Source organism: Chlorocebus sabaeus, chromosome 22 (genome assembly GCF_047675955.1).
Source record: "Chlorocebus sabaeus isolate Y175 chromosome 22, mChlSab1.0.hap1, whole genome shotgun sequence".
In the NCBI taxonomy this organism is placed as follows: domain Eukaryota; kingdom Metazoa; phylum Chordata; class Mammalia; order Primates; family Cercopithecidae; genus Chlorocebus; species Chlorocebus sabaeus.
Window position 1 is genome coordinate 11001560 of NC_132925.1, and position 14838 is coordinate 11016397.

The 14838-nt window shown below is 35.0% G+C and overlaps 1 protein-coding gene and 1 pseudogene across 4 annotated transcripts in view; both read right to left on the bottom strand.

Annotated features, from left to right (window-relative positions):
- Positions 1-1836: 1836 nt before the first annotated feature.
- On the bottom strand, positions 1837-6118 carry LOC103228694 (uncharacterized; annotated as a pseudogene).
- The window catches only part of VGLL3 (vestigial like family member 3), a 50583-nt gene continuing 40209 nt past the window's right edge, over positions 4465-14838 (bottom strand). For all 4 annotated transcript variants that reach the window (XM_007986171.3, XM_007986170.3, XM_007986173.3 and 1 more), the window contains exon 4: positions 4465-10889. In XM_007986171.3, coding sequence (XP_007984362.3) covers positions 10846-10889 — 44 coding nt within the window. In that variant the 3' untranslated portion in view covers positions 4465-10845. The remainder of the gene's footprint in view (positions 10890-14838) is intronic.

Below are 14838 nucleotides of genomic sequence, written 5' to 3' on the forward strand. Positions count from 1 at the left end.
ATTCAATATCTCCCATTGGGTCCCTTCCACAACTCTTGGTAATTATGGGAGCTACAAGATGAGATTTGAGTGGGAACACAGAGCCAAATTATATCAGTGCCTTTTGGAATGGACTTTACTGATGATTTCCTCAATTACTGAAAAGTTAGATTAATTAAAGAGAAACAACAATATTTTTTCAGTGATAAGTAAATTAAACAGTTAATCCCTGTAACAACTCTGTGAAGTAGTTTCCTTTAATATCTTCATTTTACAGCCAGGCACAGTGGCTCACGCTTGTAGTCCCAGCACTTTGGGAGGCTGAGGCGGGCAGATCACGAGGTCAGGAGTTCAAGACCAGTCTGGCCAGTGAAACCCAGTCTCTACTAAAAATGTCAAAATTAGCTGGGCATGGTGGCAGGTACCTGTAATCCCAGCTACTTGGGAGGCTGAGGCAGGAAAATCCCTTGAACTCAGGAGGCGGAGGTTGCAGTGAGCCGAGATCGAGCCACTGCGCTCCAGCCTGGGTGACAGAGCTAGACTCCAGTTCAAAAAAACGAAACAAAACAAAGCAAAACTTCGTTTTACATACAGATGATCACCCTGTGATTTAAAGAGGTCAAGAAAATTATCCAAAATGTGCAGCTTCTAAGTAGCATTGCTGAAACTCAGCCCCCATTTTTATATTGCTAAAAGCTTCCCAAATAATGCTATCTGCATATTACTATTTGTGAGAGTTACTTGAGATTAATTCACGTAATACTCATGATAGATCAAGGACTTTCATTAAATATTGTTTCCTATTTATTTGTATTTGTATAGTACTTTATTTTTCCCAAATCCATTTAGATTTTCTTATTTCACTTGATCTTCCTTGGACAGATAAACAGAAATATAAGATTAAATGATATCAACAAATCACCAGTGGAAATCGTCCTAGGATGTGGACCTTCTCTCTTCATATTTGGTATCATTTTTCCTTCAAACCTTCAATCCCTCAAGATGCCATAAGAAGAGACTTTGAATTTTAGCTTTTCTTGTGTCCTCCCTCCATTTGGGGCTCTGAGGAAAGGCATATGAAAATAGGGCATATGCTTATTTTCATAAAAGGATGTTACAGAACCTGATAGCACACACTTAAAATGATTACTTTGCGATCTTTGGAATCATCGTGGTTGAAGGGCCACTCACAACAGGACTTTTCCTCTTCTTGCAATGATAAGCCTTAATGGAATCTGGCCTACAGAGTGTCTGGGCTGTGTGTGAGCTTGGTGTCAGATCAAGTCCAAGCAAGTTCCCCGAAGCTCAGGCTTTACAACATCATGTAACTCAGAAACATTCCATCAAGCCACCACCCACCTTTTCCAGTGGGAATTCACTAAAATGATTCTCTTGGAAGCAGTGTGGAAGTAGGGGGAAGGGTGTTAAATTTGTGCTTTTGGAGCGGATTGTAGATGCGTGAGTGGGTGGAGACAAGAGGGGGAGAATTAAAAGCAAAGATGGAAAAAATAACCACACTGCCACCAAAATATTCTGCTCAAGGATGAGGGAGTACACCCTACAGCTGTTAGCACTGTTCAGCATATTTTGCATATTTACATATACCAAGTATTTCCAAACAGCCTTGTGTTTGTTTTAAAATCCCACACGGAGATGTCTGGTAAAGCTGTCACTGCGGAAACTTCATGGTGAAGTTTGTAAGACTATTTTCAAAATTCTTTATATGCATCATAAACTGAGCAGAAGAGCTATTGTCATTAACCACATTATAGAGAAATCTGAACTAATCTGCCTACCCATCAGACAACACTCAGAACAAAGCATCCATGTTCTAAGACAAAGAAAGCACCTCGTTGATTGAAGCCAATTGTTTTTTTATTGTTGGTGTAATTTGTTTAATACAAAATGGCACACAGCATGATATCATGTCACCCAATTATCCTTGATTAGTCCTGAAGTTATCGAAGTATGATTTTTCTTTATTTCTGATGACTCTAACCTTTGACTTAAAGATATTTTCCCAGACTTACTGAGTTATCATTGACAAATAAAAGTTGTATATATTTAAGGTATACCATAGGATGGTTTGACATGGGTAAACATTGTGTAAACACAATCAAATTAATTAATACAGCCATCACCAGACGTATTTTTTGTAAGAAAAATAACATTGGACAGATTTCTCATGTAGCCATTTTCTTTTGGAAACATAAAACACCACAAAACCATACAGAGCTCATTTGAAAAAGATTCTTGAGTTTTCAACAGAAAGAATCGGGGAGTTTAAAGCTATATTTTCCTTTTAGCAAGATCCACAAGAAAGGACAGAGTGTCATGCTTAAAGGGGAACAGATTTTGTATTTTTTGGCAAGATATTAAATCCTCTGTTGCTATATTTGGCTCTCTGCAAATAGTCTCTTGTACAAGTGCAAAGCAAAGATCAATGCTGGTGTTCTTCATTCAGTCACAGCCAAACTTGGTATGGAAAGTAAAACAGTTGTGCTTGAGTGTTGTTTCGAACAAAGTCTTGCAGTTCATTTATTGATCAGCAGCATTCCAGAGTATGGATACCCTCTTTACACATTAAATCTATCAAAACATGTTTGCTTTTCCATAAGTTTTTCCACTGCTTAACTGATAGCAGATGGAGTGATTCAATCTGGACAAAAGTGTTAAAGCTTTACCACGTCAATGTGGTCGTATTTAGCTATTTAGTCAAATGTGTATAAGCAGGTCAAATAAGATGCTTGGAGACTTAGGGCATCACAAGATGGGCCTATGTTCCCAAAAAAGGAAGCAAAACAATGAAATCGTACTTGGTTGTCCCCAGAGGAAACACACTTCAGCTAGGAAGAATCTGCCGGAGATGACCTGCTCTCCACCCCGCAGACTGCTCATCTTACATAAGTAACACATAACCCTTTGGATTCTGAAGTACTATAGAAACTACATGAAACATTTGAAATAGTGACAGAAATTTTCTTTATATGCAATTATTTGATGAATGAAGACAAACCCCCACACAAATGCCAACGCAAGCATTATGACTTGCTACTCCCAGTGAAATAGTCCTTCTTGATTACAAGAGTGATGGAAAATGACAGAAGTCCAATACTAATTGTTGTAGGTAGAATAATGGCTCCAAGTCCTAATCCCCAGAACCACTGAATATGTTATTTTACATAGAAAAAGGGACTTTAAAGATGTAATTAAGAACCTTGAGCCGGGCACGGTGGCATTCGCCTGTAATCCCAGCACTTTGGGAGGCCAGGGCGGGTAGATCAGGAAGTCAGGAGTTGGAGACCATCATGGCCAACATGGTGAAACCCCGTCTCTACTAAAATACAAAATATGAACCGTGCGTGGTAGCACGCGTCTGTAGTCCCAGCTACTTGGGAGGCTGAGGCAGGGGGATCCTTTGAACCCAGGAGGCGGAGGTCAGAGGGAGCCGATCGCGCCACAGAACTCCAGCCTGACGACAGAGCAAGACGCCATCAAAACAAAATAAAACAAAACCTTGAGATGATGAGATTATTCTGGATTATACAGATGCAGCTATTGTAATCACATGAGTCCTTACACATGTAAGGGAGAGGAAGAAGAGAAAGTCAGTGATGCCATGTGAAAAGGCCTTGACCAGGTTGCTGGATTTGAAGATGGGAGGAAGCTAAGCAAAGGACTCTAGAAGCAGGAAACAGCAAGATTCTCTCTAGGAAGCATCCAGAAGAAATGCCGCCTACATTCTGTAGCCCACCAAGACTAAGATCTTCGCCGAATGTCTGACCCACAAGAGCTGTAAGATAGTAAATGTGTGTTGTTTTAGGCCATTATCGTTGTAGCAATGTAGTGATATTTTACAGCAGTTCTAAAAAGCTCATTTTGACACCACATTCTAAATGTGGTAGACAGTTAAAAAGCCTGTGCCAAATTATTTCATCTGTAATGCTGGAAAGTCTATTATTTAAATGCTGATTTTCGGACTTTAGTACTTTCACATTAAAGATACGTGTAATAAGAAAATTGAGGGCCCACGTGGAGAAACTCTAGCTTTCTTCAGAATACACGGTCTTGGAATTCTCTTTTCAATGTTAATGCATCGTGGAAAAGTTTTTGTTTGTTTTTTCATATTACTTATGGTAGGGTCCCTGTCAACAAATGTAAAAACAATAAAACACACCTTGGTCAACCAATATCCTTAGAAGCATTGTATTATAAAATTCTCAAGACTTTTGCTGTTATGTAATTAATATACCCTATTTCATTTGCTTTTCCATTATAAACATGTGTTTTATAATCTATTCCTTGCTGTAACATATAGACTTCTTGGCTCTAGAAATTAACTTCTTAATTAAAAACACCTAAGATGTTGTAATTTCCAAAATATTTATAAGATGCTTAACTGAATAAGAAGGAAACAAAAAGAGCTTTAAATTCTCAAGAAATGCAGACCAAATCCAAATGCTACATTCAAATATAAACATTCAATTCACATTAAATTATTTATTGAACAAGTTGAAGATAATGACATCTGTTTTTATTACAAAGTCCTTCCATCATCTGGTATCATTGACACATATTATGAGACCTGCATTTGAAGAGTGAACAGAAATAAGAAAATGTTTTCCCAGTCCCACAAAAACAGAAAAAATATATAATTTCATAGTTATCTTATAAAGCCAAAAATTTTATGAGTTATACATTTTTTATTAATTAAGAATGACAGCATAACTAAGGTTAATTTTTATTTCTGGAAACACAAAATTAAGGTAGCATAACTGCTTGTAGAACTAATAAGTCTGAAATTTCATGGTATTTCAATGCACTAAAATAATATTTCTATTAGTTTTCAGTTTATCTAATCAAGTGACAGATATAAAATTCACTACACTGTATTTTTGTTCACAAAAGCATTTCACCTTACCTAGATTTATATAATAAAAACAAATTGTATTCATATCTTCCCTTTACATATATGTACTTTAAAATGAAACAAAGAATTCACATGAAAACTTTTCCCTATGTTTTATCTCCTGAAAAAAAGGTACGGAATAGTATTTTTAAATCAGATATAATATCCAATATTGTACATATCCTAAGAAATTAAATCAATTGTGTAAATAATCATTATTAACTTTTGCTCTAGCCACAGCATAGAAAGAAATGTACATCTCTATTAATATAAAGAGATATCAATAGGAAAGTTCACATCTTATGTATATACCAAAAAACTAAAGTATTTGCATTTTAAAAGCATTATTCTTATGCCAAATTTAGTAGTCTAGAAATTGTTTTTTTAAAAAAAAACAAATTGATGATTACTTATCCTTTTCTAAAAGGTGTCTGTTTGCTTATACAATGGAATTGGTAAAAGTACACTTAATTATAATAGAATTTATTGGAACGTAAAAAGGAGATTCAGAAAAACTTACTGGATCAAATTAAATTGACTACGACTTCAAGAGAATACTACTTTGATCAATACTTTAAAACTATAAAAGTATTTTTAAACAAAAAAAGCACAATAGACAATAAAAGAAATACAAAAATTGAGATAATTTAACAATAATGACGATTTCTATAGGTTGGAAAAGTGTACATGGTGCAATTCCCAGAGAGCACTACAAGATTAAAAAGAGGAAAAAAAAACCTGCTAAAAAATTCTAAATGTCTGTGCTGTGACCAATCTCCATGATCAAGTTACCAAGGAAAGTAACATTTTGAAGTTATCGAGACTGAGGTTTCCTTATAGGCTCCACTCATGCCCCCACTTGCCAGAACATTCACTTTTTTATAGGTTCTATGTTTGTTTTCAACATGCATTTTTGAATGGATGTTGAAAGGCTAAAATTTTTGCCCAATTTTTCTAAAATGATTTTAATAATACTTTTAATGCTTTCATAATAGATTTAAAGGGCACTTTGGCCTTTAAATATTTTCAGAGAATAAACTGTAATTTCTCTCTCAAACAAGCCTTTCTTATTCTGAAAGATGTCTTTTATCTTACAGGAAAGAAAAAAAAAATGAGTTTCTAGGAGCCTCTCCATTAAACTGGCAGGCTGATTTCGTTTCTGATCCCCTACAGTTTCTGCTGTCTTTCCCTTGGCTGCAAAGGTGATCAACCAGGAATTCGAACGGCCATCAATACCCCTTTGTAACTGCAATGGCTCAAGTGAACTCCTTCCATCTTCAATAACTGACACAGTGTCAACATCTGCTTCCAATAAGGTGGTTTCTTTTTTTCCTTGAGTAGAATAAATCTGCTGACTGAGATTGTAAATGGTTGTGTTTTTTCCCCCTTTTCATGCGGAAGATTTTTTCCACCATATTTTGCAACTTTCCTTCGAGTCAAGTAAAAATAAAAAAAAATCGGAGAACTTCAAAAGAAATGTTCTTATCCTAGGTGCCAAGGAAGTTCAATATATAACTAAAAATATAAACCATGGTGAATGAATGACACTGTCCTCATAATTTTGGACACAGTAATTTAAATAAAATTTTGGAACATGTAAGAAAACTGAGTTGGACCTACACGCCACTATAAGGTTAATTTATTTTTCCTTCAGAAATGATACACTAAAAAGTCAGCTAATTAAGAAATGTACATTTATCTCCTATACCAGGTAGGAGGGACGGTTAGTAGGAGACAAAGATTCTCTTTGTAGTAATTGCTTACAGAAAAACAATCATGTATCTATTTGATTGCTGCAGAAACGAATACGGACGTGAAGAGAAGAGACCTTTGGGAGCTCAATTTAAGGAACTACTTACTCAACTGATAGGCATCTCTAGTAGCTGTTATTTATTGAACATCTAATATGAGCCAGATGATTGATCTGTGTGTGTGTGTGTGTGTGTCTGTGTGTGCGTGTATGTGATTTACAACGTACACAGCCTGCCTGTTAGGTATTATCCCATTTTACTCATGAGATAAATAAATAAAACCCCAAACCACACATAAAATTGTGGCTAAACTAGAATTTAGAGAATGGCCTAACAGCCAAACTCTTTTCCATTAATTCATTCTGCTTTGTATTTATCCATCAGTCAAAACTCTAACATATGTACTTTCCTTTTTCCACCACTTAATGCCACTGCCCCCACCGGCTTAATTCAGCAAACACTATTTAAAGAAGGGACACTCACTAAGGGATAGAATACAGGTCTTTGAAATACAGTCTCTGATTGCCACTTTAAATTATAAATACAACATTAAACCAGATAGCAAACTCAAAAGCCAGATAGTGTGACATATTCTGCAAATCTTAGAACAGGAATGGGCAAACACTTTTTGCAAAATGAATAACAAACTTCTCAAAGGCAACTTTCATGTCAGTGCCTAGAATTTGTTTTTTTTTTTTTTTAAGTCTTATAAAGTTAAAGAAATAAATCCCTCAATTATCTGCAATCCATTCATTCTCATTTTGCAAATTTTAGAGCAATTTTGGCCATTTTTGCTTAACAAAATAATACAAATACTCTTAAGAAGAAAGAGAAAAGAGAGCAAATAGAGGGGAAGGTTAAGAGAGGGTGCTTAACTTTCTTAAGAAGACACATTGATTTCTCAAAAGTTCAGAGGCTCTTTCAAATTAACAATGAGGGACAAAATAATCTGTTAGGATCCTGATTTGTCAACATTATGTTGTTTCTTAGCTCCCGACGGTTTATTGGTGGAAGCACATATTCTATTTAAAATAAATGAGATGATTTTCTAGGCTCTAGTTCACAGACATTTAGAAAGCTTGAATAAATCTGTTTCATAAAATCAGACAAAAGTCACCTTTGTCTAAAGGTGGAGTGGTTTTAATAAAATTGTGGAGGCAGATGGTAGCCCTCATTAAAGCAGTTCAGCAGCCTCTAAGTCCAACAGCATCATTTTGATGTGAAAAAAGAAGAGCCAGAGAATGATAAAATTTTAAACTTGGAATGAATTCAGAATATTATGCTAAATTACAACCCATCCTCTTTTAGGACTTCTGGTGGTAACAGCAATGTGGTCCTAGAAGACAATTGTAGAGACATGCTCATTCTCTATTTATATTTTTGATCCACTCTCTGGGTGGCAGTGTATCCCAAACACCTAGGGCCTGTTTTCTTTTTCCTTTTTCTTTTTGAGACAGGATCTTGCGCTGTTGCCCAAGTTGGAGTATAGTGGTGCAATCACAGCTCACTGCAAACTGCAAACTCAAACTCCCAGGCTCAAATGGTCCTCCTGACTCAGCCTCCGGAGTAGCTGGGAGAACAGTTGTGCACCACAATGCCCAGGGAGTTTTTCAGAAATGTTTGGTAGGGATAGGGTCTCCCCATGTTGCCCAGGCCGATCTTGAACTCTTGGGCTCAAGCAATCCCCCTGAGCCTCAGCCTCCCATAATGCTAGGATTGCAGGCATGAGCCGCCGTGCCCAGCCTGGGTCCTGTTTTCAAAGAGAGAGCTCACTTACACATCTTTCCTCTGTGCAGCAGAAACCAGGTTCCCAACGTTTCTCTGGTCCTCAGAGCCGATACATTTTTTATCTGACAGTTATCAGGAAAGACACAGAGCAAAGTCTACATTCAGGGAGAAGACATCTAAGTAATGCCCTTCAATTAAATTTGGTGGAAAATAAGAAATGGAGCAAGGAGTACTACTTTCCTTCTCCGCTTCATTGGGAAAATCCAACTGAATGATCTGAATGAGTTTGAGTATGACATTACTTTCAAATAAATTACAAAGGAAGTTAATGTATTCCACAGGTGGATGCGGATGAGGCAAATAACCCTGTGAGCCATCACATGGGAACTATTAAACACTTGGCTTTGAAAATTCAGAAGGACACAAGGCAAAACCAGATTTATAAATTCACACAATTTTGTGCTCCATGTATTTGGGCAAATTATAAACAAAACGATCATATCAAATCAAATTATGGACCAGAGTACAGAAAATTTAACCGGGCTACTCCCAGGAAATATAAGTTCATATTATTAGTGAGTGGAAGGTATCTTAAATTTGGACCCCACATTGGTAAAAATGTGCATATTGTGTAAAAGAGAGTCTAGGTAAGAAACAGCAAAGTGCAGAGTGATAACAGTACAAGAGAATATATAGATCTGAAACTCAAAAGATGGATAGTATATAAATGAATACATAAATTACAGCCAAGGAAAAGATTTGAAAATTATCTATGATAACTCTGCCTATTTGAACATGCCATGTTCATGTCTAAAAAGCTCACATATAACATATGAATAATTAAAGACAGAAAGTGGCATTTCACTGATCATACTATTTTATGTGGTGGAGAGAAAAATGGGAGAAATTTGAAAAAACCTCTTCATAAAACTAAAAAACTTCCATATTACACCAACTTTTTTACATGACATCTCTGGAAGCAGTTGATGGAAGAAATGAACTTTGCCTTTGAAGTCTTAACAGTATCAATAACTGCTACTTTCATAATCTTAATCTTCTCCTAGCAGTGTCTTAATGATAATTTCAACTTTATTTAGATCCTGAGTCATATCAAGTTAAATTCTCAAATTTTTAATTTTTAGCCCAATTTAAATGGTATATGACCTCTGGTTTTATTTTTAAATTGTGGCATAAATTTAAATCCTAATATACACTTTATTTTGCCCTAAATTTCTTTCTAAAAACAATTAAATCAAGTAAAGCCAGATTTAAACAAACAAAAAGATTTGTTAAGTTCTGTGTTTAAACTATTACATATAGAATTTTGTGTTTGTTTGTTTTAGTTTACAGTGATAGGTGGCATTATAAGAAAGAGCTAGGGCTTTGTAATTTCTCTAGTGCCTTCCCAGATATATTGTTCCTTCAAATGCTTTTCAGGAAAAACAAACCCCACTTAAAATATGACTTTTTAAATTGCCATGAATGAACAATTAGAAACAGGTAAAATAAGTCACTGGCACTCACAGGTAGCATGGTTAAATGCAGTTTTTTCCTTGTAGTTGTATATAACCTCTGGTTCCATTTATCAAATTTGGGTGGGCTAGAAAGGTAATTAGTCTCCTGAATTCTTCATCTAATTGAAAGTTTATGCCAACTTTCTTATTAGTCAGCCTCCAAGTTATTCTTTGGGAGAAATCAAAGCAATGAAATATCATTTCTTTAGTGTGGTCATTTAAAAAAAAACTTTTCAAGCTATACATATAATTTAAAACTAATTGAGCTAACATGGAATTAAATCTTTACTGCGATTCAATGTAAAAACAATACTGCATTGGTTTGTCTATGGTATAGCTACTTTTGTAAAAAGGAAAAAACATAAAACATTTGAGGTAACTTAGAAAGCACAGACAGAGCATATAATAGACATCTGAGAGATAAGCATTTTAAACATTTGTGCCAGTGCTTCTCTGAGAGCAAGTTCTTTAAACAGAACTCAACAATTTTTACAATATTAAAAAAAAATACATCCCTCAAAAATAGCCCGTCAATGCTAAACCAACTTTTTTGTATTTCTACAAAAATAGATGCACATAGAGCTACAAACTTGTATTCTTGAAAGAATGAGCATTTTAATGTGTGGTTCATCCTTTCCTGACAAGGTGGTTGGCGGAAAAAAAAAAAATCAAAATGAAACAAAAACTTAGCTATATACTGGCAAAAGCAAGATAACAAAAGGAGAGAGTTGCACAGTTGGCAAAGGCTCAGATGAGGAAAAAAACAAATAAAAATGCTTTTCTTCAATGTCTAGGACCCACTTTGCTTTCTCAAGAAAGGCCGAAACCCAGTCAACTGTGTGACACTTTGTCTTCTCCTTCCATGCCTTTCGTGTCCTATTGCTGAATGGAAAATTCCGACGGTGTGTTTTCCCAGTGGGCCCTTGGATTTATGCTGCAACTTAACTCACTAAGATTGTGCGTTTCAGTACCATGGTGATTCCTTACTCTTGTCTTGATGCTGTAGACCTGGAACAAATGACAATGAGAAACAATAAAGAACATTAATACACATAGTACCAAAAATTAGTGTAATCTGCAATACATCGGATGTAGACACCAAAAAGATAATCCAGGCAACTGTGAGGTCTGACCTGAAGACAACATGATCTCTAAGCAAATTCTGTGCTAGAGCTCACAATTTTCAAAAAGCCAACGAACACAGTATGTGACAAAAACACAAGACTAGAACAGTGCTATTTATACAATACAAATTCGTTGCTATTTTTTTAAATTTTCTTGGAGTATGAGTGGATGGCAAATAGAAAAAAATGAAACATTTTATTTGTAATTTCAAAAGGAGGTGATATTGGGAGAAAAAATATGTAAATAATCTTTGGAGCATTTATGCAGTGCTTCAATTAATACTTTCAGTAACAATCAAAATTATTCTTTTAGACTAACGTGACAAATAAATTCGGTTGTTATTTTGAAATGTACTCCACAATGGGATTACTATAAACTATGTGAGCAATTAGATGGCTAAAAACTGAGTCTACTATTGTCGGTAAAATAAATATAGTTGGTTCATAACTAACAGTCCAGACCTATATTCTATTTATTAATTTACTTATTTTATCTTATCTTCCTCCAAAAAATATTTAAAGTGGATTTAAAAAATCATACCAGATAGCAAAAATTAAAATTTAGAAGTTAAAAATAGTGATGAAAGGAAGGTATACATAGATTAATAGGACATAGATTAATTCGAACTCAAAGCTAAAATCAGTAATAATTTATCAAAGAGAAAACAGGAAATGTGACTTTTATCTGTGTCTAATACAGTTAATTGACTAATATCTGATATGGGCTATTCACATGGCGTCTTCAGTTTGCACCTACTCGAAGTTACTTTTGTTTTTTTCTTTTCAGCTTCATTGACATATAATTGAATATTAAAATTATATATATTTAAGGTGTGTAACAAGATATTTTGATGAACTTATATATTGTGAAATTATTACCTCAATAAAGTTAGTTAATATATCTGGCACCCATTTTAGTTCCCTTTGTTGTACTTGAAGTATTGTTTGGAAGAGCGAAAACACAGAGTAATAGGTGCTTTTATGTTGTTTAAAACTAAATAACAGAACATGAAGCAAAACTCTTTAAACGTATAGGTAGAAATGCGGCAAGGTTGCTGTTGTGTGGGTGCAAGGATCTCAAGTTGTTTTCTTGGCCTTTGATCTAAAACTGTTGTAATCCAAGATGGATGTCAGAAACTGAATAGCTAAATGAGCCAATTTGGTTCCAAGTTTTTCTATTATTAAACAACATTTCTTATCCCTCAACTAGTAAAAGAATTTTGTAAAATATGGATGTCGTTACAAAATCGGACACAATTAGTGTTTGGAGACATTAAGACAATCTACAAAACAGGCTACACAAAGGGCAAAAGAACAAATAGAAGGAGATAAAGAAGCACTTCACAAAATTACAAGTCACAATCTGCGTACTATGTAACATTTGTATACCGGGAACGAGCAACACTTCCTGAATCCCGAAAGATTGGCTCCACATTTCTTTTTTCCACAAGCATACTGGTATTACGCTTGATAAAGAGGCAATAGTTTTCCTTTTCCATTTCGAAAGAAGAGGAGGAGAAGGATAAAAGAGGACAATGAAGGAGAGAAAAAAAATAAAAGGATCTGGGGTATGTCAATCCACTCTAAGTTTGCTTTATTCATTTTCAAATGGTTTTCTGGTTAGAATAATTTGCAACCTGACATAGTCTCTGTTGGGTAACTCTTGTAATCTAAACCACCTTTACTGACAATCTGCTGACTATATAAATATTTTTTTCATTATTAAAACATCTCATCTTCTGTATGACTCAGGATTTCCACACTTGAAGACGGCATCAATCTACAGAATGTCAGCACTGCAAGTCATGAATACTGTTGTAATCATCAAGTGGTTTGCCTGCCTTATTTTTGCTTTTAAATAAAGGCAATTTCTTATTTGCTTTGCAAAGACATACGACTCTTTCAAAATCACGTGAGCCTTTTGCTGCGGACAAGTATTGCATTACTTAAGATCGCCCCGGATTTTCCAATCAGAATAACAGAAGTCATTCTCTCGTTATAAATTCATCTATTCAATTTCTTGTTTCCATGTCTCTGCATTTCTACAATATGAATCTTAAAAAGTCAATTCTTCTCTGGCCTGAAATGTATCAGATATCTAATGGATCCTTGTGGTTAAACTTCTTGGTGATGGAACATAAAAAACTTTGCTTTAATTACCAGGCATTCATTTGTAAATCTCAAAATAGGCATACGTAAAGCACAAGAAAATGAGCAACTACAAACAAAAAACCCTACTAAGAAGTTGCAAAAGAAAAGCAGGGCTACAATTTTTTTTTTATTAAGACAACTGGTAATGGTAGATCGGGATAATTAAGAGTCAACAAGTACATTTAGTTTTTCCCAGCGAGGGTGGAGCGGGGCAAAATTGTTAACCCATGAATCTTACGTGGTCTACATTTATTTGGGATTTCCCATGATTTTTCTTGCCGGAATAAAATCTACTCTACTACAGGTTCTGCTCCTATTCAGACTTTTCTGCTTCCTCACTTACCCAAATCAAACCTACTTGAAATTAATTCATAACATATCCTGAGATTTCCCCACTGGCTGTCTGAAACCACATCTGTTTACCTTCTTTATGGTAGCCATTTTCTTTTAGTTCTATTGTTCAGACCATGAGATTTTTCAGTAGAAAGGGAAAAAAGTCATAAAAATGAGGTGAGCTAACATTTTCTTAGGGCCTTAATGATTATATTAGGAATGGTGCTAAGTACTTTATATGAAACATCATACTTCATGCTCTTATTCATGCTAAAATAATATTCATTTTACAAATGAGAAAATTTAAGTTAAGATAATTTATGCAATTATTAAGTGAGAGAAATAGGATTTTAAAAGAGGTGGTCTGATATCAGAGTCAAGGGTCTTAAACATCATATCTGTGTTCACCTTATGAGAATTATACTGGCTGTAGCCTAAGTCAAAATTATCACAAAATCAATTCAAGGAAAACTTAATAGATTTTTATACTCCTTTTTGCACTGCTTAGAAACACCCTGATGTAACAGAACTGATCAAGAATAACAAAATGACCCTCAGTGATTTTTAAAAAATTCTCCATTTGTCACATTTTTCCTAAAATGACATAAATGATGACATAGTAGTCTGTTACACTTTTGATGAAGACCACTTCAATGGTGTGATAGGATGTGTCACATTTAACTGATGTGTCTCTCTACATGTATCTTTAATTTAACGACCACACCCCCTGCCAGACTTCTCCAGTGTGAACTTTAAAAACATAGAGTGGTCAGTTGGTTCTTGAGGTGGTTGTCAAAAATGAACTAAGAAACAAAGAGATCAATTGTATACTCCAGAGCCTGAGTTTGAAATTCAGTTAGGACAAAAGCCTGAAAGAAACTGAAGGTTCATAGACAGACCCATTTCCTTACTTCAATTACAACACCACTACTGCCTGACCACCAAAAGAAAAGGAAAAAAAAAAAAAAAAAAAAACTATTCAGAGCCAGGATGAGAGCAAAGGAAATATGAACATACAAAAAAACAAACAAACAAAACAAAACAAAACAAAAAACAAAAAAACCCACCACCACAACAAAAAGCAACAAAAACAACAACAACAAAAAATAATCTTTGGATAGGGGCAAGTGAGAAGTCTTGGTCAAGGAAGAGGATGAGAACACGATTTTCCTTAAAAATTTGAAGATTCTAAACAGTCTTAGTCCATTTGGGCTGCTATACTAAAATACCACAAACTAGATAGCTTATAAACAACCAAATCTTATTTACCACAGTTCTGAAGTCTGGGGAATCTAAGACCAAGGTGCCAGCAGATTTGGTGTTTGGTAAGAGCCTGTTTTCTGGTTCGC